Source organism: Anolis carolinensis, unplaced genomic scaffold, assembly GCF_035594765.1.
Source record: "Anolis carolinensis isolate JA03-04 unplaced genomic scaffold, rAnoCar3.1.pri scaffold_24, whole genome shotgun sequence".
In the NCBI taxonomy this organism is placed as follows: domain Eukaryota; kingdom Metazoa; phylum Chordata; class Lepidosauria; order Squamata; family Dactyloidae; genus Anolis; species Anolis carolinensis.
In genome coordinates this window covers 435,090-458,701 of record NW_026943833.1, presented here as the reverse complement: position 1 = coordinate 458,701, position 23,612 = coordinate 435,090, and the positions used below count along the sequence as shown (strand labels likewise).

General features: G+C 39.8%; 1 protein-coding gene across 1 annotated transcript in view; it reads right to left on the bottom strand.

Moving 5' to 3' along the window:
* Positions 1-221: 221 nt before the first annotated feature.
* Positions 222-23,612, bottom strand: part of sgsm1 (small G protein signaling modulator 1) — a 61,679-nt gene continuing 38,288 nt past the window's right edge. The window contains exons 12-24 of the mRNA XM_062966583.1: positions 20,550-20,688; positions 20,395-20,459; positions 17,338-17,483; positions 17,120-17,248; positions 15,841-16,023; positions 10,916-10,987; positions 9,869-10,213; positions 9,658-9,782; positions 7,989-8,071; positions 7,773-7,882; positions 6,441-6,537; positions 4,924-5,091; positions 222-4,819 (exon numbers count right to left, since the gene is read on the bottom strand). Coding sequence (XP_062822653.1) covers positions 4,731-4,819; positions 4,924-5,091; positions 6,441-6,537; positions 7,773-7,882; positions 7,989-8,071; positions 9,658-9,782; positions 9,869-10,213; positions 10,916-10,987; positions 15,841-16,023; positions 17,120-17,248; positions 17,338-17,483; positions 20,395-20,459; positions 20,550-20,688 — 1,751 coding nt within the window. The 3' untranslated portion in view covers positions 222-4,730. The remainder of the gene's footprint in view (positions 4,820-4,923; positions 5,092-6,440; positions 6,538-7,772; positions 7,883-7,988; positions 8,072-9,657; positions 9,783-9,868; positions 10,214-10,915; positions 10,988-15,840; positions 16,024-17,119; positions 17,249-17,337; positions 17,484-20,394; positions 20,460-20,549; positions 20,689-23,612) is intronic.

Sequence of the window (23,612 nt, the reverse complement as noted above, 5' to 3'; positions counted from 1 at the left end):
TCAATTAATGCCTGAACAATTAACCACTAATTAATCAATAGTTAATCATGACAATTTTAACTGAAATTAATGATCAATTAATGCCTGAACAATTAACCGCTAATTAATCAATAGTTAATCATGACAATTTTTAACTGAAATTAATGATCAATTAATGCCTGAACAATTAACCGCTAATTAATCAATAGTTAATCATGACAATTTTTAACTGAAATTAATGATCAATTAATGCCTGAACAATTAACCGCTAATTAATCAATAGTTAATCATGACAATTTTAACTGAAATTAATGATCAATTAATGCCTGAACAATTAACCACTAATTAATCAATAGTTAATCATGACAATTTTTAACTGAAATTAATGATCAATTAATGCCTGAACAATTAACCGCTAATTAATCAATAGTTAATCATGACAATGTTTAACTGAAATTGATGATCAATTAATCAATTAACACCTGAACTGAAATGAATGATCAATTAATGCCTGAACAATTAACCGCTAATTAATCAATAATTATCGCTGACCAATTAATGAACACTTACTGAAGTATTTGACCATTAATTATCACTAAGAATAATTAGTGATCAATTAATTATTCATTAGTTATGACCAATTAATGAACAATTAATGAATTAACCATTAATTATCACTAAGATTAGTGATCAATTAATTATTCATTAGTTATGACCAATTAATGAACAATTAATGAATTAACCATGAATTATCACTAAGATTAATGATCAATTAATTCATCGTTAATTATGACCAATTAATGATCAATTAATGAATTAATTAACCATTAATTATCACTAACATTAACTAGTGATCAATTAATTATTTATTAATTATGACCAATAAATGAACAATTGACGAATTAATTAACCATTATCACTAAAATTAATTAATGATCAATTAATTATTCTGCTGCTCAGTTGTTTAGTCTCTTCGTGACTAAGTAACTAAAATTAATGATCAATTAATGAATAATTAATGAATAATTAATGAATTGTTAATTAATCATTGATTATCACAAATTAACTAAACTTACGGATCAATTATTCAATGAGTAATGAATTACTAACTAATCATTTTATGAATCAATTAACAATTAAATAAAAATTCATTAATCATTATTTAACAATTAATCAATCATTCATCACTACTAAATTGTTAATTGATCACCAATTAATTTTAGTTATTTGATTATTAATTCATTAACAAATAATTGGTACTTGTCAGCTAATCAATAGTCAATTGATCATTAATTTAGTTAATCTACCATTAACAAAGCATAACAATTAATTAATTGTTCGTTAATCACTCAATGAACGATTAACTTAAACAACTAATAATCAATCATTGATTTCAGTTATTTAACAATTATTTTTTTAGTTAATCGGTGTGTAATGAATCGTCAATTAATTTAATCATTTTGTTCAGTGATTAGTTAACAATTAATCAAAGCTGTGAGGAATATTCATTGATCAATGGGATTGTTTTTCTTCTCAATCAATAGATCGATTGATTCTCCTTCCACCTTCTGAATTGATCGACCGATTAATTGATGGATGGATTATTTCTCTTCTCGATCAATCAATAGATAATCAATTGATTATCCTTCCAACTTCTGAACCAATCGACCGATCGATCAACCGATTGATAGATCATCCTTCCATCTTCTCAATTGATAGATCAATTATCGTTCCACCTTCTGAATTGATCGACCAATTAATTGATTGATGGATTATTTCTCTTCTCGATCAATCAATAGACTGATTGATTCTCCTAATCGACCGACTGATTGATGCTTTGATCAATCGATCCACCTTCTGAATTGATCGAGCAATTAATCGATTGATGGATTGTCTATCTTCTCAATTGATAGAATGATTGATTATGCTTCCAACTTCTGAACTGATTGACCGATTGATTGATTGATTGATTGATTGATTTATGGATTGTTTATCTTCTCAATTGACAGATTGATTGATTCTCCTTCCACCTTCTGAACTAATCGACCGACTAATTGATGCTTTGATCAATCGATCCACCTTCTGAATTGATCGAGCAATTAATTGATTGATGGATGATTTATCTTCTCGATCAATCGATAGACCGATTGATTCTCCTTCCAACTTCTGAAATGATCGACCAATTAATTGATTGATGGATTGTTTATTTTCTCAATCGATAGAATGATTGATTCTCCTTCCAACTTCTCAATTGATCGACCAATTAATCAATTGATGGATGATTTATCTTCTCGATCAATTGATAGACCGATTGATTCTCCTTCCAACTTCTGAACTGATCGACCAATTAATTGATTGATGGATGATTTATCTTCTCGATCAATCGATAGACCGATTGATTCTCCTTCCAACTTCTGAAATGATCGACCAATTAATTGATTGATGGATTGTTTATTTTCTCAATCGATAGAATGATTGATTCTCCTTCCAACTTCTGAACTGATCGACCAATTAATCGATTGATGGATGATTTATCTTCTCGATCAATCGATAGACCGATTGATTCTCCTTCCAACTTCTGAAATGATCGACCAATTAATTGATTGATGGATTGTTTATTTTCTCAATCGATAGAATGATTGATTCTCCTTCCAACTTCTGAACTGATCGACCAATTAATCGATTGATGGATTGTTTATTTTCTCAATCGATAGAATGATTGATTCTCCTTCCAACTTCTGAACTGATCGACCAATTAATCGATTGATGGATGATTTATCTTCTCGATCAATCGATAGACCGATTGATTCTCCTTCCAACTTCTGAAATGATCGACCAATTAATTGATTGATGGATTGTTTATTTTCTCAATCGATAGAATGATTGATTCTCCTTCCAACTTCTGAACTGATCGACCAATTAATTGATTGATGGATTGTTTATTTTCTCAATCGATAGAATGATTGATTCTCCTTCCAACTTCTGAACTGATCGACCAATTAATCGATTGATGGATGATTTATCTTCTCGATCAATCGATAGACCGATTGATTCTCCTTCCAACTTCTGAACTGATCGACCAATTAATTGATTGATGGATGATTTATCTTCTCGATCAATCGATAGACCGATTGATTCTCCTTCCAACTTCTGAACTGATCGACCAATTAATTGATTGATGGATGATTTATCTTCTCGATCAATCGATAGACCGATTGATTCTCCTTCCAACTTCTGAACTGATCGACCAATTAATTGATTGATGGATGATTTATCTTCTCGATCAATCGATAGACAGATTGATTCTCCTTCCAACTTCTGAATTGGATTATTTATTTTCTCAATCAATAGACTGATTGATTATTGTTCCACGATGGATTGTTTATCTTCTCAATTGATAGATCCATTGATTATCCTTCCACCTTCTGAACTAATCGACCGACTGATTGATCAATCGATCCACCTTCTGAATTGATTGACCAATTAATCGATTGATGGATTGTTTATCTTCTCAATTGATAGAATGATTGATTATCCTTCCAACTTCTGGACTGATTGACCGATTGATTGATTGATTGATGGATTGTTTATCTTCTCAATTAATAAATCTATTGATTCCCCTTCCACCTTCTGAATTGATCGGCTGACTGATTGATGGTTTGATCAATCGATCCACCTTCTGAATTGACTGACCAATTAATCGATTGATGGATTGTTTATCTTCTCAATTGACAGATAGATTGATTCTTCTTCCATCTTCTGAATTGATCGACCAATTAATCGATTGATTGATGGATTGTTTATCTTCTCAATTGATAGAATGATTGATTCTCCTTCCAACTTCTCAATTGATCGACCAATTAATTGATTGATGGATTGTTTATTTTCTCAATTGATAGAATGATTGATTCTCCTTCCAACTTCTCAATTGATCGACCAATTAATTGATTGATGGATTGTTTATCTTCTCAATTGACAGATAGATTGATTCTCCTTCCACCTTCTGAACTGATCGACCAATTAATTGATTGATGGATTGTTTATCTTCTCGATCAATCGATAGACCGATTGATTCTCCTTCCAACTTCTCAATTGATCGACCAATTAATTGATTGATGGATTGTTTATTTTCTCAATTGATAGAATGATTGATTCTCCTTCCAACTTCTCAATTGATCGACCAATTAATTGATTGATGGATTGTTTATCTTCTCAATTGAGATAGATTGATTCTCCTTCCACCTTCTGAACTGATCGACCAATTAATTGATTGATGGATTGTTTATCTTCTCAATTGACAGATAGATTGATTCTCCTTCCACCTTCTGAACTGATCGACCAATTAATTGATTGATGGATTGTTTATCTTCTCAATTGATAGACCGATTGATTCTCCTTCCAACTTCTCAATTGATCGACCAATTAATTGATTGATGGATTGTTTATCTTCTCGATCAATCGATAGACCGATTGACTATCCTTCCAACTTCTGAATTGATAATCGATTGATTATTCTTCCAACTTCTGAATTGATCGACCAATTAATTGATTGATGGATGATCTCTCTTCTCGATCAATCAATAGACCGATTGATTCTCCTTCCACCTTCTGAATTGATCGATTGATTGATTGACGGGCTCTGCTTCTGTCTCCACCCCTTTCCCCCCAATGCCACCCAATCGGCGAATACGGCAGGACTACAACTCCCATCTGTCCATCAATCCGTCCATCCACCTGTCCGTCAACTCCGTTCACTTGTTCTCGATGAGGGTCTGGACCTTGTAGACCAGGTCCCGGGCCAGTTTCAACATGGCCGCCGTGTCGTGACGCTCGGCCATTTCTAGAAGGGAGAGGAAGAGAGGATTCTGGGAGTTGTGGTTGGCCGGCTCTCCCGCCCGCCCAAGGGGAGGGGCCTCGTGGGGAGGGGGAGGGGCCCGGACCCACCGTTGAAGAACTTGATGATGTCGGTGAAGTCCATGTTGTTCTCGAGGATGATGTCCCGGTAGAGCTCCACCAGCGCCAGGGCCAGGAAGAGCACAAAGTGCGAGGAGGACGTCCGGCGGGCCGCCCAGATGGCCTCCCAGGCCGAGAAGACGTCCCCGTAGAGGAGCTCTGGAAGAGGGAGGAAGAACGAGGAGAAGGAGGAGGAGGGGTGGGTGGGTGGACGGATGGAGGAGAAGGTGGAGGAGACGATGGACAAGAAAGGATGGAGGTGGAGGAATGGACCGAGGAGGAGAACCAGAAGAAAGAAGGAATAGATGGAGGACACCAAGATAGAGAAGGAATGGATGGAGGAGAAGGTGGAGGAGACCAAGGTGGAGGAGAAGAACCAGAAGGTAGAATGGAGAAGGAGACCGAGATGGAGGAGGAGTGGGAGGAGGAGGAATGGACAGAGAAGAACCAGAAGAAAGAAGAAGGAATGGATGGAGGACACCAAGATGGAGAAGGAGACCAAGATGAAGGAGAAGACGTCCCTGTAGAGCAGCTCTGGAGGGAGGAGAGGAGAAGGAACGGGTGGAGAAGGAACGGAGGTGGAGGAATGGATGGAGGAGAGCAAGACGGAGGAGAAGAACCAGAAGAAAGAAGAAGGAATGGATGGAGACCAAGATGGAGGAGAACATGAGAAGGAGAAGAGATGGATGGAGGGGAAGGTGGAGGAGAAGGAATGGAGTTGGAGAAGATGATGGAGGAAGAGATGAGAAGGAGAAGAACCCAGGAGATGGAGAAGATGAAAAGAAGAATGTGGAGGAGGAGATATGAGAAGAATGAGAAGAACCAAGATGGAGGAGGAGAAACAATGGATGGATGGAGGAGAAGAGGAGAAGACGAGAAGAAGAAGATGGAAGAGACCAAGATGTAGGAGAAGATGGAGAGATTAAAAGAAGCACGAGGAGGAGGAGGAAGATGGGATGAACCAGAAAGAGGAGGAAAGGACGAAGAAGACGAGAAGAGCGAGGAGAAGAAATGGAAGAAGACCAAGACGGAGGAGAAGATGAGAAGGAGAAGAGATGGATGGAGGGGAAGGTGGAGGAGAAGGAATGGAGTTGGAGAAGATGATGGAGGAGAAGCTGAGAAGGAGAGGAACCCAGAAGATAGTGGAGAAGATGAAAAGAAGAAGGTGGAGGAGGAGGAGATGGAAGAGACGTGAGAAGAATGAGAAGAACGAAGATGGAGGAGAAACGACGGATGGATGGAGGAGAAGATGAAGAAGACGATGGAGGAGAAGATGAGAAGAACCAGAAGGAGGAGAAGGAATGGATGAAGAAGGAGAAGATGAGAAGAACAAGAGGAAAGTGGAGGAGGAGATGATGGAAAGATGAGAAGAACCAGAAGAAAGAAGGTGGAGGAGGAGGAGATGGAAGAGACGTGAGAAGAATGAGAAGAACGAAGATGGAGGAGAAACGACGGATGGATGGAGGAGAAGATGAAGAAGACGATGGAGGAGAAGACGTGGTGCTGACCTCTCTTGAAGTCCAGGAGGAACCAGCGGTAGCAGAAGTAGAAGTGGGTGTAGTCCCCGTTCTGGTGCATCAGCTCAAAGAGCTCCGAGTCCAGGATCTGCAAGAGGAAGAAGGGGCCCCTCTGGGCATCTCCGGGTCCTCCAGCACAACTCCCTGGTCGGCCCACGGGCACCGGAAGGCCTACAGATGCCCACAGAGGGGTCCTCTCTAGGAATCTCACACGACGTCGACCATGGAGTTGTGTTGGAGGACCTACAAGTTGGGAAGCCGTCCCATCTGGGACTCTCCAGATCCTCCAGTGAGACTCTATGACTGTAGAATCATACAAGAGGATCTACAAATGGGAAGTTGTCCTATCTAGGATTCTCCAGGTCCTCCAGTGAGACTCTGTGGTCCTCCGGTGACACTTTGTGAGGAGAGCTGGAGGACCAACAAAAAGGAAAATGTCCTATCTAGGATTTTTCAGTGAGAATTTGTGGTCCTCCGGTGAGATTCTATGACCCAAGAGGAGTGCTGGAGAACCAACAAATGGGAAATTGTCCTATCTAGGATACCCCAGGTCCTCCAGTGAGACTCTATGGTCCTCAGGTGAGACTCTATGACCCAAAAGGAGTGCTAGAGTACCGACAAATGGAAAGCCATCCTATCTAGGACTCTCCAGGCCCGCCAGTGAAACTCTATGACCAAAGAGGAGTGCTGGAGGACTGACAAACAGAAAGTTGTAATCTCAACATCCTCCGGTGAGACTCTATGACCCAAGAGGAATGCTGGAGGACCGGCAAATGGGAAACTTTCCTAAGACTCTCCAAGTCCTCCAGTGAGACTATATCCGGCCACCAGCACTGGAGGACCTACAAATGCCTCTCTAGGAATCTCGTCGTTCTCCAGCTTGGAGTTGATCATAGAGTTGTGCTGGAAGACCGACAAATGGGATGCCGTCCTATCTGGGACTATCCAGGTCGTCCGGTGAGACTCTATGATCGTATAACCAAGCTGGAGGACCGGGAAATGGAAAGCCGTCCTATCTGGGACTCTCAAGGTCTTCCAGTGAGGGTCTATGACTGTAGACTTGTGCTGGAGGACCAGGAAAAAGGAAGCCGTCTTATCTAGGACTCCCTAGGTCTCCAGTGAGACTCTATGGTCTTCAGGTGGGACTCTATGACCAAAGAGAAGTGCTGCAGGTCCCCCAGTGAGACTCTATGGTCCTCCAACAAGACTCTATGACGTTAGAATCATGCTGGAGGACCTACAAGTGGAACTCTGTCCTAGCGAAGACTCTGTGACCATAGAGGACCAAGAGATTCCTAGAGAGCCCCCCGAGAGGGTCGGTACCTGGATGAGTGACCGCATGTTGGCGAAGTGTGTGTCCATGGCTCCTCCGTGGGGGAAGTTCTGGTTCATCCTCTTCATGAGCTCGGAGAAGCAGCTGAACGCAAGGGCTTCTGGGTAGAGGCAGGAAGAACGGGGCCGTCAGGACTCTATGGTGGGGGTCCCCAGGGGCACCCTAGAAGAGCCCAAGGAGAGGCCCCGCCCCGACTGTGGACTCACCGTCGTCCAGGATGACCAGCAGCGGGGCCAAGAGGTCGCACATCCCTTGGACGTAGCCGATGTCCAGGTGGTGCCAGACGTAGCTGTGGAGAGGGAGAGGGGTCACTCTAGGGAATCCGACACAGGAAGTGGGCCTTCTGTGGAACCTGGCCCACACAGGAAGCGGATCTTCCATGGAATTTCATCTTCAGACTTTAGATCCTTCTATGGCCACCAGACCATTGACCTAGAAGCTGGACCTTCTATGGAATCTCATCCTCGGACCTTTGACCTAGGAAGTGGACCTTCTATGGAATCTGAGCAACCCAGGAAGTGGACCTTCTATGGAATCACATCCTTGGACTTTCCATGCAGGAAGTGGGCCTGCTAGGGAATCTAACCCACCCAGGAAGTGGATTTTCCTTGGAATATGACTCTGACTGTCCATCTAGGAAGTTGACCTTCTACAGGGTATGACCCTCTGACCGTCCACCCAGGAAGTGGATCTTCTATGGTATCTAACCCAAAAAGGAAGTGGATTCTTCTATGGAGTATGATCCTCGGACCTTAGACTTAGGAAGTGGACCTTCTACAGAATCTGACCCACCCAGGAAGTGGACCTTCCATGGAATATGACTCTGACCGTCCATCTAGGAAGTTGACCTTCTACGGGATATGACCCTCTGACCGTCCACCCAGGAAGTGGATCTTCTATGGAGTCCAATCCTCGTACTTTCCACCCAGGAAGTGGACCTTCTATGGTATCTAACCCACAAAGGAAGTGGATTCTTCTATGGAGTATGATCCTCGGACCTTAGACTCAGGAAGTGGACCTTCTACAGAATCTGACCCAGCCAGGAAGTGGACCTTCCATGGAATATGACCTTCTGACTGTCCACCCAGGAAGTGGACTTTCTATAGAATCCATCCCACACAGGAAGTGGACCTTCTACAGAATCTGACCAACCCAGGAAGTGGATTTTCCATGGACTATGACCTTCTGACCGTCCACACAGGAAGTGGACCTTCTCTGGACTCTAACCCACCCAGGAAGTGGATTTTCCATGGAATATGACCTTCTGACTGTCCACCCAGGAAGTGGACTTTCTATAGAATCCATCCCACACAGGAAGTGGACCTTCTACAGAATCTGACCCAGCCAGGAAGTGGACCTTCCATGGAATATGACCTTCTGACTGTCCACCCAGGAAGTGGACTTTCTATAGAATCTATCCCACACAGGAAGTGGACCTTCTACAGAATCTGACCCACCCAGGAAGTGGATTTTCCATGGACTATGACCTTCTGACCGTCCACACAGGAAGTGGACCTTCTCTGGACTCTAACCCACCCAGGAAGTGGATTTTCCATGGAATATGACCTTCTGACCGTCCACCCAGGAAGTGGACCTTCTATAGAATCTATCCCAACCAAGAAGTAGACCTTCTATGGACTCTAACCCACCCAGGAAGTGGACCTTCTACAGAATCTATCCCACAATAGGAAGTGGACCTTCCATGGACTATGACCTTCTGACCGTCCACACAGGAAGTCGACCTTCCATGGAATCTGACCCACCCAAGAAGTGGACCTTCTACATAATCTGACCCAGCCAGGAAGTGGACCTTCCAGGGAATATGACCCTCTGACCGTCCACACAGGAAGTGGACCTTCTACGGACTTCTCTCACCTGCACATGACGTTCCGGAGCTTCTCCAGGTTGGCCGGAGTGAAGTACCAGTAGTTCCGGTCGCACCGCTGGACGTCCTTCTCGATCCGGTGGAGGTTGACCGTGTAGAGGTCCAGCAGCTCGGGCTACAGTGCGGACACATAACCACGTCATTCTGGACGACCCTCCTCGAAAACCAAGAGGTTGTGCTGCAATCCCCGCCCACACTCACCGAGTAAGTGACCCCCGAGGACGAGACGGGCGAGGCCTCCCGGACGGTCAGGTCGGTGACGGCCAGCGGCGGGTAGAGGCTCTCCATCTCCGGCTCCTCCGAGAGGTCGTCCTCCTCCTCCTCGCTCGAGGCCGGGCGCTCCCCGTTGCGGTCGGCCCAGCTCTTCTCTGGACCCCCGGGGCCCCGCGATTCGCCCCCGCCGTCCCCCACCACGGTCGTTGTCCTTTCCGCCTCGTAACCGTCGTCGGAATCCATCCGGTCCGGGGGTTTCGATTCGTCGCCGGCGTCGTTGTCGTCGTCGGGTTTGGACTCGGCTTGTTCCGCTTCGTCGACCGACTCGAAGACCTACGAGAAAGACGGAGGACGGAATCGGTGGAATCGAGACGGCCAAGAGCTAAAAAAATCGAAATCGGGACGAGCTGTCTAACTGTCACTTTGGCTCTGCTAGCTTCCTAACTGCCACTTCGGCTCCGCTACATTCCTAACTGCCACTTTGGATCCGCTAGCTTCCTAACTGCCACTTTGGCTCTGCTAGCTTCCTAACTGCCACTTTGGCTTCGATAACTTCCTAACTGCCACTTTGGCTCAGCTAGCTTTCCAACTGCCACTTTGGCTCCGCTATCTGCCTAACTGCCACTTTGGTTCCGCTATCTTTCCAACTGCCACTTTGGCTCTGCTATCTTCCTATCTGACACTTTGGCTCCGCTATCTTTCTAACTGTCATTTGGCTCTGCTATCTTTCTAACTACCACTTTGGCTCTGCTATCTTCCTATCTGACACTTTGGCTCCGCTATCTTTCTAACTGCCACTTTGGCCCCGCTATCTTTCTAACTGTCATTTGGCTCTGCTATTTTTCTAACTACCACTTTGGCTCCGCTATCTTTCTAACTGTCATTTGGCTCTGCTATCTTTCTAACTACCACTTTGGATCCGCTAGCTTCCTAACTGCCACTCTGGCTCCGCTAGCTTTCTAACTGGACCTCAAATCTTCGGGGGACACTCCACTGGGGGACACTCAAGGAACGGGAAGTCAGTGGTCACTCTACCTGGGTGCTCCCGCTCGAGTCGCTCTGAAGCCGGGTCAGTTTCTGTGGGCCGGAACTGCTGCTCTGAGAAGACTTGGAAGAGAGAAGAAGGAACACAACTCAACTGGACCCAACACAACTCAAGTATAATAATAATAATAATAATAATAATAATAATAATAATAACTCAACCCAACTCAACTGAACCCAATCCAACTCAACAACAATAGTAATAACTCAACCCAACTCAATGGGACTCAACTTAACTCAACTGGACCCAACACTACTCAACTGGAACCAACACAACTCAAGTATAATAATAATAATAATAATAATAATAATAATAATAACTCAACTCAACTGAACCCAATCCAACTCAACAACAATAATAATAACTCAACCCAACTCAACTGGACCCACCACAACTCAACTGGAACCAACCCAACTCAAGTATAATAATAATAATAATAATAATAATAATAAACCAACTCAACTGAACCCAATCCAACTCAACAACAACAATAATAACTCAACGGGACCCAACACAACTCAACGGGACCCAACTCAGCTCAACGGGACCCAACACAACTCAAGTATAATAATAATAATAATAATAATAATAATAATAATAATAACTCAACCCAACTGAACCCAATCCAACTCAACAACAATATTAATAACTCAACCCAACTCAATGGGACCCAACTCAACTCAACTGGACCCACCACAACTCAACTGGAACCAACCCAACTCAAGTATAATAATAATAATAATAATAATAATAATCCAACTCAACTGAACCCAATCCAACTCAACAACAACAATAATAACTCAACCCAACTCAACTGGACCCAACCCAACTCAACTGGACCCAACATGACTCTACTGGAACCAACCCAACTCAAGTATAATAATAATAATAATAATAATAATAATAATAATAATAACCCAACCCAACTGAACCCAATCCAACTCAACAACAACAATAATAACCCAACCCAACTCAACAAGACCCAACCCAACTCAACTGGAACCAACACAACTCAACTGGAACCAACACAACTCAAGTATAATAATAATAATAATAATAATAACCCAACTCAACTGAACCCAATCCAACTCAACAACAATAATAATAACTCAACCCAACTCAACGGGACCCAACCCAACTCAACAGGACCCAACACAACTCAAGTATAATAATAATAATAATAATAATAATAATAACCCAACTCAACTGAACCCAATCCAACTCAACAACAACAATAATAACTCAACCCAACTCAACGGGACCCAACACAACTCAACTGGAACCAACACAACTCAAGTATAATAATAATAATAATAATAATAACCCAACTCAACTGAACCCAATCCAACTCAACAACAACAATAATAACTCAACCCAACTCAATGGGACTCAACTTAACTCAACTGGACCCAACACTACTCAACTGGACCCAACACAACTCAAGAATAATAATAATAATAATAATAATAATAATCCAACTCAACTGAACCCAATCCAACTCAACAACAACAATAATAACTCAACCCAACTCAACTGGAACCAACACAACTCAACTGGAACCAACCCAACTCAAGTATAATAATAATAATAATAATAATAATAACCCAACTCAACTGAACCCAATCCAACTCAACAACAACAATAATAACTCAACCCAACTCAACGGGACTCAACCCAACTCAACAGGACCCAACACAACTCAAGTATAATAATAATAATAATAATAATAATAATAATAACCCAACTCAACTGAACCCAATCCAACTCAACAACAACAATAATAACTCAACTCAACTCAATGGGACCCAACTCAACTCAACAGGACCCAACACAACTCAAGTATAATAATAATAATAATAATAATAATAATAATAATAATAACCCATCTCAACTGAACCCAATCCAACTCAACAACAACAATAATAACTCAACCCAACTCAATGGGACCCAACTCAACTCAACAGGACCCAACACAACTCAAGTATAATAATAATAATAATAATAATAATAATAACCCAACTCAACTGAACCCAATCCAACTCAACAACAACAATAATAACTCAACCCAACTCAACTGGACCCAACACAACTCAACTGGAACCAACACAACTCAAGTATAATAATAATAATAATAATAATAATAACCCAACTCAACTGAACCCAATCCAACTCAACAACAACAATAATAACTCAACCCAACTCAACTGGACCCAACCCAACTCAAGTATAATAATAATAATAATAATAATAATAACCCAACTCAACTGAACCCAATCCAACTCAACAACAATAATAATAACTCAACCCAACTCAACTGGACCCAACTCAGCTCAACGGGACCCAACACAACTCAAGTATAATAATAATAATAATAATAATAATAATAATAACCCAACTCAACTGAACCCAATCCAACTCAACAACAATAATAATAACTCAACCCAACTCAATGGGACTCAACCCAACTCAACAGGACCCAACACAACTCAAGTATTATAATAATAATAATAATAATAATAATAATAATAATAATAATAATCCAACTCAACTGAACCCAATCCAACTCAACAACAACAATAATAACTCAACCCAACTCAACGGGACTCAACCCAACTCAACTGGACCCAACACAACTCAAGTATAATAATAATAATAATAATAATAACCCAACTCAACTGAACCCAATCCAACTCAACAACAATAATAATAACTCAACCCAACTCAACGGGACCCAACCCAACTCAACAGGACCCAACACAACTCAAGTATAATAATAATAATTATAATAATAATAATAACCCAACTCAACTGAACCCAATCCAACTCAACAACAACAATAATAACTCAACCCAACTCAACGGGACCCAACACAACTCAACGGGACCCAACACTACTCAACTGGACCCAACACAACTCAAGTATAATAATAATAATAATAATAATAATAATAACCCAACTCAACTGAACCCAATCCAACTCAACAACAATAATAATAACTCAACCCAACTCAACTGGACCCACCACAACTCAACTGGAACCAACCCAACTCAAGTATAATAATAATAATAATAATAATAACCCAACTCAACTGAACCCAATCCAACTCAACAACAACAATAATAACTCAACGGGACCCAACACAACTCAACTGGACCCAACTCAGCTCAACGGGACCCAACACAACTCAAGTATAATAATAATAATAATAATAACCCAACTCAACTGAACCCAACCCAACTGAACCCAACCCAACTCAATAATAATAATAATAATAATAATAATAATAATAATAATAATAATCTCAATTCAACTCAACTGGACCCAACTCAACTGAACATAACTCAACTATAATAATAAGAACACAATAATAATAATAATTCAACTCAACTGAACCCAACCCAACTGAACCCAACCCAACTCAATAATAATAATAATAATCTCAATTCAACTCAACTGGACCCAACTCAACTGAACATAACTCAACTATAATAATAAGAACACAATAATAATAATAATTCAACTCAACTGAACCCAACCCAACTGAACCCAACCCAACTCAATAATAATAATAATAATAATAACTCTACCCAACTCAACTGGACCCAACTCAACTGAACATAACTCAACTATAATAATAAGAACACAATAATAATAATAATTCAACTCAACTGAACCCAACCCAACTGAACCCAACCCAACTCAATAATAATAATAATAATAATAACAACTCTACCCAACTCAACTGGACCCAACTCAACTGAATATAACTCAACTATAATAATAAGAACACAATAATAATAATAATTCAACTCAACTGAACCCAACCCAACTGAACCCAACCCAACTCAATAATAATAATAATAATAATAATAATAATAATAATAACTCAACCCAACTCAACTGGACCCAACTCAACTGAACATAACTCACCTATAATAATAACAACACCATAATAATAATAATTCAACTCAACTGAACCCAACCCAACTGAACCCAACTCAACTCAATAATAATAATAATAATAATAATAATAATAATCTCAATTCAACTCAACTGGACCCAACTCAACTGAACATAACTCAACTATAATAATAAGAACACAATAATAATAATAATTCAACTCAACTGAACCCAACCCAACTGAACCCAACCCAACTCAATAATAATAATAATAATAATAATAATCTCAATTCAACTCAACTGGACCCAACTCAACTGAACATAACTCAACTATCATAATAAGAACACAATAATAATAATAATAATTCAACTCAACTGAACCCAACCCAACTGAACCCAACCCAACTCAATAATAATAATAATAATAATAATAATAACTCTACCCAACTCAACTGGACCCAACTCAACTGAACATAACTCACCTATAATAATAATAACGCAATAATAATAATAATTCAACTCAACTGAACCCAACCCAACTGAACCCAACCCAACTCAATAATAATAATAATAATAATAATAATAACTCTACCCAACTCAACTGGACCCAACTCAACTGAACATAACTCACCTATAATAATAATAACACCATAATAATAATAATTCAACTCAACTGAACCCAACCCAACTCAATAATAATAATAATAATAATAATAATAATAATAATAATAATAATAACTCTACCCAACTCAACTGGACCCAACTCAACTGAACATAACTCAACTATAATAATAAGAACACAATAATAATAATTCAACTCAACTGAACCCAACCCAACTCAATAATAATAATAATAATAATAATAATAATAATCTCAATTCAACTCAACTGAACTTAACTCAACCCTTGGACAACTCAACTCAATGGAACCCAATTGAACCCAACCCAACTCAACTCAAGCACTGGACAACCCCAACAATGACCCTTGGGTCACTCCGCCTGCCGGCCACCTCACCTCGCTGCTGAGGGTGGAGTGTCCGTGCACGAGGCGCTCCATGGTGGAGTCCAGGCTGGCCCCCGTGGAGCACTTGGCCAGGGCGGCCGCGTGGGACTCCTTCTCGCGCTGCCGGACGATGGCCTCGCAGCCCAGCCACTCCGCCATGGTCTGCTCGTAGCCGGAACGGGTCTGGAGGTCCACCTGGGACGGAGACAGGCCCCCATTATCCACAGCTTTGACTTCTGAAGGACAGATCTCCATCATCCACAGCTTCAAATCATGGAGACTTTATGTTATAATACAATAAAATATTATAAAGTAATAGTTATATATCCCTATGAAGGTCAGATCTCCCTTATCCACAGCTTTGACTTCTGAAGGACAGATCTCCATCATCCACAGCTCTGACTTATGGAGACTGAATGAAGGACAGATCTCCATTATCCACAGCTCTGACTTATGGAGACTGAATGAAGGACAGATCTCCATTATCCACAGCTCTGACTTATGGAGACTGAACGAAGGACAGATCTCCATTATCCACAGCTTTGACCTTCAGAAGAGATCTCCATTATCCACAGCTTTGACCTTCAGAACAGATCTCCATTATCCACAGCTCTGACTTATGGAGACCCTATGAAGATCAGATCTCCATTATCCACAGCTCTGACCTATGGAGACCCTATGAAGATCAGATCTCCATTATCCACAGCTCTGACTTATGGAGACCCTATGAAGATCAGATCTCCATTATCCACAGCTCTGACTTATGGAGACCCTATGAAGGTCAGACCTCCATTATCCACAGCTCTGACTTATGGAGACCCTATGAAGGTCAGACCTCCATTATCCACAGCTCTGACTTATGAAGACGCTATGAAGGTCAGATCTCCATTATCCACAACTCTGACTTATGGAGACTGAATGAAGGACAGATCTCCATTTTCCACAGCTTTGACCTTCAGAACAGACCTCCATTATCCACAACTCTGACTTGAGACTGAATGAAGGACAGATCTCCATTATCCACAGCTCTGACTTATGGAGACCCTATGAAGGACAGATCTCCGTTATCCACAGCTTTGACCTTCAGAACAGATCTCCATTATCCACAGCTTTGACCTTCAGAAGAGATCTCCATTATCCACAGCTCTGACTTATGGAGACTGAATGAAGGACAGATCTCCATTATCCACAGCTTTGACCTTCAGAACACATGTCTGTTATCCACAACGCTGACTTATGGAGATCGTATGAAGTGCAGATGTCCGTCACCCACATCTTATGGACAACTGACCTCTCTCCTCTCTGCTTCGGACATCCCGAATCGGTAATGTCCGAGGAGGAACGGCCAAACGGATTTCCGGATTTCGTGCTGGACGCCCCCGAAGTAGACCAGACGTAACAACTCGTTTTCGTCGGTTTTCTGGGGGCGGAAAAAATAGATCAACGGTCAGGTCACGAGAAGGACACCGTGGTCAACATCTGAACCATATCATAAGGTGGGGATATTACCGTATTGTCCTGCAGATACCCCTCCCAGACCTCGGCCGTCAGACCCGCACTCGCGTCACAAGGCACGTCCGGGGACACAATGTCGTGGTTGACCAGCGCCGAGAGGTGAGTCCGCACAGTGGAAAGATGGCGGCAGTAGGCCAGCCCTGTGACCATAGAGATATGGGTCAGCGATGGCCCAATAATGCCCCACTGAAACCATGGGATGGGCCTTGGGGTTGGGCTGACCCATAGAAAAGTCAACTGAGCATCAACCCGTGTGTTGAACCCAATGAAACCCACTGAATCCATAGGATGGGCCTTGGGGTTGGGTTGACCCATAGAGAAGTCAATGGAGCATCAACCCAAGAGTGTTGAACCCAATGAAGCCCCATTGAATCCATGGGATTGGCCTTGGGGTTGAGTTGACCCATAGAGAAGACAACTGAGCATCAACCGAAGTGTGTTGAACCCAATGAGACCCCATTGAATCCATGGGATTGGCCTTGGGGTTGGGTTGACCCATAGAAAAGTCAACTGAACATCAACCCAAGAGCGTTGGACCCAATGAAGCTCCACTGAGTTCATGGGATTGGCCTTGGTGTTGGGCTGACCCATAGAGAAATCAACTGAACATCAACCCAAGAGCGTTGGACCCAATGAAGCTCCACTGAATCCATGGGATGGGCCTTGGGATTAGGTTGACCCATAGAAAAGTCAACTGAACATCAACCCAAGAGCGTTGGACCCAATGAAGCTCCACTGAATCCATGGGATGGGCCTTGGGATTAGGTTGACCCATAGAAAAGTCAACTGAACATCAACCCAAGAGCGTTGGACCCAATGAAGCTCCACTGAATCCATGGGATTGGCCTTGGTGTTGGGCTGACCCATAGAAAAGTCAACTGAGCATCAACCCAAGAGCGTTGGACCCAATGAAGCCCCATTGAATCAACCCAACAGCAAGTCAATCCAAAGATCAATCCAATGGATTTCAATGGGTTCAATGCCCATGGGTTGATGGTTGCAGTCTCCACCATGGACCAACCCAACAATGGGTCAATCCAAAGGTCAATCCCATAGATTCAATGGGTTTCATTGGGTTCAACCCCTTGAGTTGATAGTTGGCCATCTTGACCATGGGTCAACCCAACAGCGAGTCAATCCAAAGATCAATCCAATGGATTTCAATGGGTTCAATGCCCATGGGTTGATGGTTGCAGTCTCTACCATGGACCAACCTAACAATGGGTCAATCTGAAGGCCAATCCCATGGATTCAATGGGTCTACTTGGGTTCAACCCCTTGCGTTGATAGTTGGATGTCTTGACCATGGGTCAACCCAACAGCGAGTCAATCCAGAGGTCAATCCCATAGATTCAATTGGGTTTCATTGGGTTCAACACCCTTGGGTTGATGCTCAGTTGACTTCTCTATGGGTCAACCCAACCCCAGGCTCATCCCATGGATTCAGTGGGGTTTCAATGGATTCGCCTAAGTTAATATTTGGATGGGAGACCACTGACCCATCCACGTCCTATGATTTTAAAGTCATTTTTGAATTAATACATTTTTTTACGTAATTCCCGAATTAATACGATTTTAAAGCCATTTTTGAATTAATACAATTTTACGTCATTCCCGAATTAATACGATTTTAAAGTCATTTTAGAATAATACAATTTTTACATCATTCCAAAATTAATATGACTTTCAAGATGTTTTTGAATTAATACAGTTTTTACATCATTCCCAAATACGATTTTTAAGTAATTTTTGAATTGATAAAATTTTTACGTCATTCCAGAATTAATACGATTTTAGTCATTTTTGAATTTACAATTTTTACGTCATTCCAAAATTAATACGATTTTAAAGTCATTTTTGAATTAATACCATTTTTACGTCATTCCCAAATTAATACGACTTTTAAGATGTTTTTGAATACAATTTTTAACGTCATTCCCAAATTAATATGATGTTAAAGCCATTTTAGAATTAAGACAATTTTTACGTCATTCCCGAATTAATACGACTTTTAAGATGTTTTTGAATTAATCCAATTTTTACGTCATTCCCAAATTAATCCAATTTAATTCCTTTTTGAATTAATACAATTTTTACGTCATTCCCGAATACTATTTTAAATTCATTTTAGAATTAATACAAATTTTACGTCATTCCCGAATTAATACGATTTTAAATTCATTTTTGAATTAACACGATTTTTAAGTCATTCCCAAATTAATACAATTTTGAATTAATACAATTTTTTTCATCGTTCCAAATTTAATACGATTTCCAAGACGTTCTTGAATTAATACAATTTTTACGTCATTCCCAAATTAATACTTTTAAGATGTTTTTGAATTAATACATTTTTTACGTCATTCCCGAATTAATACGATTTTAAATTCATTTTTGAATTAACACGATTTTTACGTCATTCCCAAATTAATACAATTTTGAATTAATACAATTTTTTTCGTCGTTCCCAATTTAATACGATTTCCAAGACGTTCTTGAATTAATACAATTTTTACGTCATTCCCAAATTAATACGACTTTTAAGATGTTTTTGAATTAATACATTTTTTACGTCATTCCCGAATTAATACGATTTTAAATTCATTTTTGAATTAACACGATTTTTACGTCATTCCCAAATTAATACAATTTTGAATTAATACAATTTTTTTCGTCGTTCCCAATTTAATACGATTTCCAAGACGTTCTTGAATTAATACAATTTTTACGTCATTCCCAAATTAATACGACTTTTAAGATGTTTTTGAATTAATACATTTTTTACGTCATTCCCGAATTAATACGATTTTAAATTCATTTTTGAATTAACACGATTTTTACGTCATTCCCAAATTAATACAATTTTGAATTAATACAATTTTTTTCGTCGTTCCCAATTTAATACGATTTCCAAGACGTTCTTGAATTAATACAATTTTTTACATCGTTCCCGAAATTAATACAAATTTAACTCAACGTTCTTGAAACGTGTCGAGACTACATATCCCATCAATTTAGCACCAGAGGGAGAGAGAGAAGAGGAAGACTCACATCCGTAAAACGCCCGAGAAAGGATCTGGTATTTCATGTTGTCGCAAAGGAGCTTGAGTGGAGTCCTGTGGAGAGAAAGAGACAACCACGTTTCCCACCCGTTTTTATACCGTTTTTTTGTTATATCACCACCAAGTGTTTTCTCTTGTACTTGCCTTTCGTGGTTGCACCCGTTGGGCGGTCCGCTATCAGTGGACCCACCGTGGGAACACGACGAGCAGGAGGACTTCCGGGTGCTGGGCTGCCACATGGGTGGGATGGCCCCTGACGTGGCGTCCATGATGTCCTGGGAAACTGGGAACCGGAAGAAGAAACCACGATAAAATCGGTACCAGAAAAGAAACTCAGGACGAAAAGAGAAAGAAACGGGTTTATTAGACAGAAATCGAGATTGAATTAGGGAACAAAAACGAGAGAAATCGAAAGTACGAGAATCAAGCGCTCATAAAATTAATTACGAGAAGAAAAGGAAACGGGTTTATTAGGCTGAAATCAAGATTAAATTACGGCACCAAAACAAGAGAAATCGAGAAAAAAGTACAAGAATGAAATTCTGATGAAAACGGAATCAAAACGGGAGAAATCGAGAGGAAAGTACGAGAATCAAGCGCTCATAAAATTAATTACGAGAAGAAAAGGAAACGGGTTTATTAGGCTGAAATCGAGATTAAATTACGGCACCAAAACAAGAGAAATCGAGAAAAAAGTACAAGAATGAAATTCTGATGAAAACGGAATCAAAACGGGAGAAATCGAGAGGAAAGTACGAGAATTAAGCGCTCATAAAATCAATTACGAGAAGAAAAGGAAACGGGTTTATTAGAGTGAAATCGAGATTAAATTACGGCACCAAAACAAGAGAAATCGAGAAAAAAGTACAAGAATGAAATTCTGATTAAAACGGAATGAAAACAGGAGAAATCGAGAGAATCAAGCGCTCATAAAATTAATTACGAGAAGAAAAGGAAACGAGTTTATTAGAGTGAAATCGAGATTAAATTACGGCACCAAAACAAGAGAAATCGAGAAAAAAGTACAAGAATGAAATTCTGATGAAAACGGAATCAAAATGGGAGAAATCGAGAGGAAAGTACGAGAATCAAGCGCTCATAAAATCAATTACGAGAAGAAAAGGAAACGGGTTTATTAGACTGAAATCGAGATTAAATTACGGCACCAAAACAAGAGAAATCGAGAAAAAAGTACAAGAACGAAATTCTGATGAAAACGGAATGAAAACAGGAGAAATCGAGAGAATTAAGCGCTCACAAAATCAATTACAAGAAGAAAAGGAAACGGGTTTATTAGGCTGAAATTTAGATTAAATTACGGAACCAAAACGAGAGAAATCGAGAGGAAAGTACAAGAATTAATCGCTCATAAAATTAATTACGAGAAGAAAAGGAAACGGGTTTATTAGACTGAAATCGAGATTAAATTACGGAAGCAAAACGAGAGAAATTGAAAGTACGAGAATTAATCGCTCATAAAATTAATTACGAGAAGAAAAGGAAACGGGTTTATTAGACTGAAGTCGAGATTAAATTACGGAAGCAAAACGAGAGAAATTGAAAGTACGAGAATTAATCGCTCATAAAATTAATTACGAGAAGAAAAGGAAACGGGTTTATTAGGCTGAAATCGAGATTAAATTACGGAACCAAAACGAGAGAAATTGAAAGTACGAGAATTAATCGCTCATAAAATCAATTACGAGAAGAAAAGGAAACGGGTTTATTAGACTGAAGTCGAGATTAAATTACGGCACCAAAACGAGAGAAATTGAAAGTACGAGAATTAATCGCTCATAAAATTAATTACGAGAAGAAAAGGAAACGGGTTTATTAGACTGAAGTCGAGATTAAATTACGGAACCAAAAGGAGAGAAATTGAAAGTACGAGAATTAATCGCTCATAAAATTAATTACGAGAAGAAAAGGAAACGGGTTTATTAGACTGAAATCGAGATTAAATTATGGAACCAAAAGGAGAGAAATTGAAAGTACGAGAATTAATCGCTCATAAAATTAATTACGAGAAGAAAAGGAAACGGGTTTATTAGGCTAAAATCGAGATTAAATTATGGAACCAAAAGGAGAGAAATTGAAAGTACGAGAATTAATCGCTCATAAAATTAATTACGAGAAGAAAAGGAAACGGGTTTATTAGGCTGAAATCGAGATTAAATTATGGAACCAAAAGGAGAGAAATTGAAAGTACGAGAATTAATCGCTCATAAAATTAATTACGAGAAGAAAAGGAAATGGGTTTATTAGGCTGAAATCGAGATTAAATTATGGAACCAAAAGGAGAGAAATTGAAAGTACGAGAATTAATCGCTCATAGAATTAATTACGAGAAGAAAAGGAAATGGGTTTATTAGGCTGAAATCGAGATTAAATTATGGAACCAAAAGGAGAGAAATTGAAAGTACGAGAATTAATCGCTCATAAAATCAATTACGAGAAGAAAAGGAAACGGGTTTATTAGACTGAAGTCGAGATTAAATTACGGCACCAAAACGAGAGAAATTGAAAGTACGAGAATTAATCGCTCATAAAATTAATTACGAGAAGAAAAGGAAACGGGTTTATTAGACTGAAGTCGAGATTAAATTACGGAAGCAAAACGAGAGAAATTGAAAGTACGAGAATTAATCGCTCATAAAATCAATTACGAGAAGAAAAGGAAACGGGTTTATTAGACTGAAGTCGAGATTAAATTACGGCACCAAAAGGAGAGAAATTGAAAGTACGAGAATTAATCGCTCATAAAATTAATTACGAGAAGAAAAGGAAACGGGTTTATTAGACTGAAATCGAGATTAAATTACGGCACCAAAAGGAGAGAAATTGAAAGTACGAGAATTAATCGCTCATAAAATTAATTACGAGAAGAAAAGGAAACGGGTTTATTAGACTGAAGTCGAGATTAAATTACGGCACCAAAACGAGAGAAATTGAAAGTACGAGAATTAATCGCTCATAAAATTAATTACGAGAAGAAAAGGAAACGGGTTTATTAGACTGAAATCGAGATTAAATTACGGCACCAAAAGGAGAGAAATTGAAAGTACGAGAATTAAGCGCTCATAAAATTAATTACGAGAAGAAAAGGAAACGGGTTTATTAGACTGAAGTCGAGATTAAATTACGGAACCAAAACGAGAGAAATTGAAAGTACGAGAATTAAGCGCTCATAAAATTAATTACGAGAAG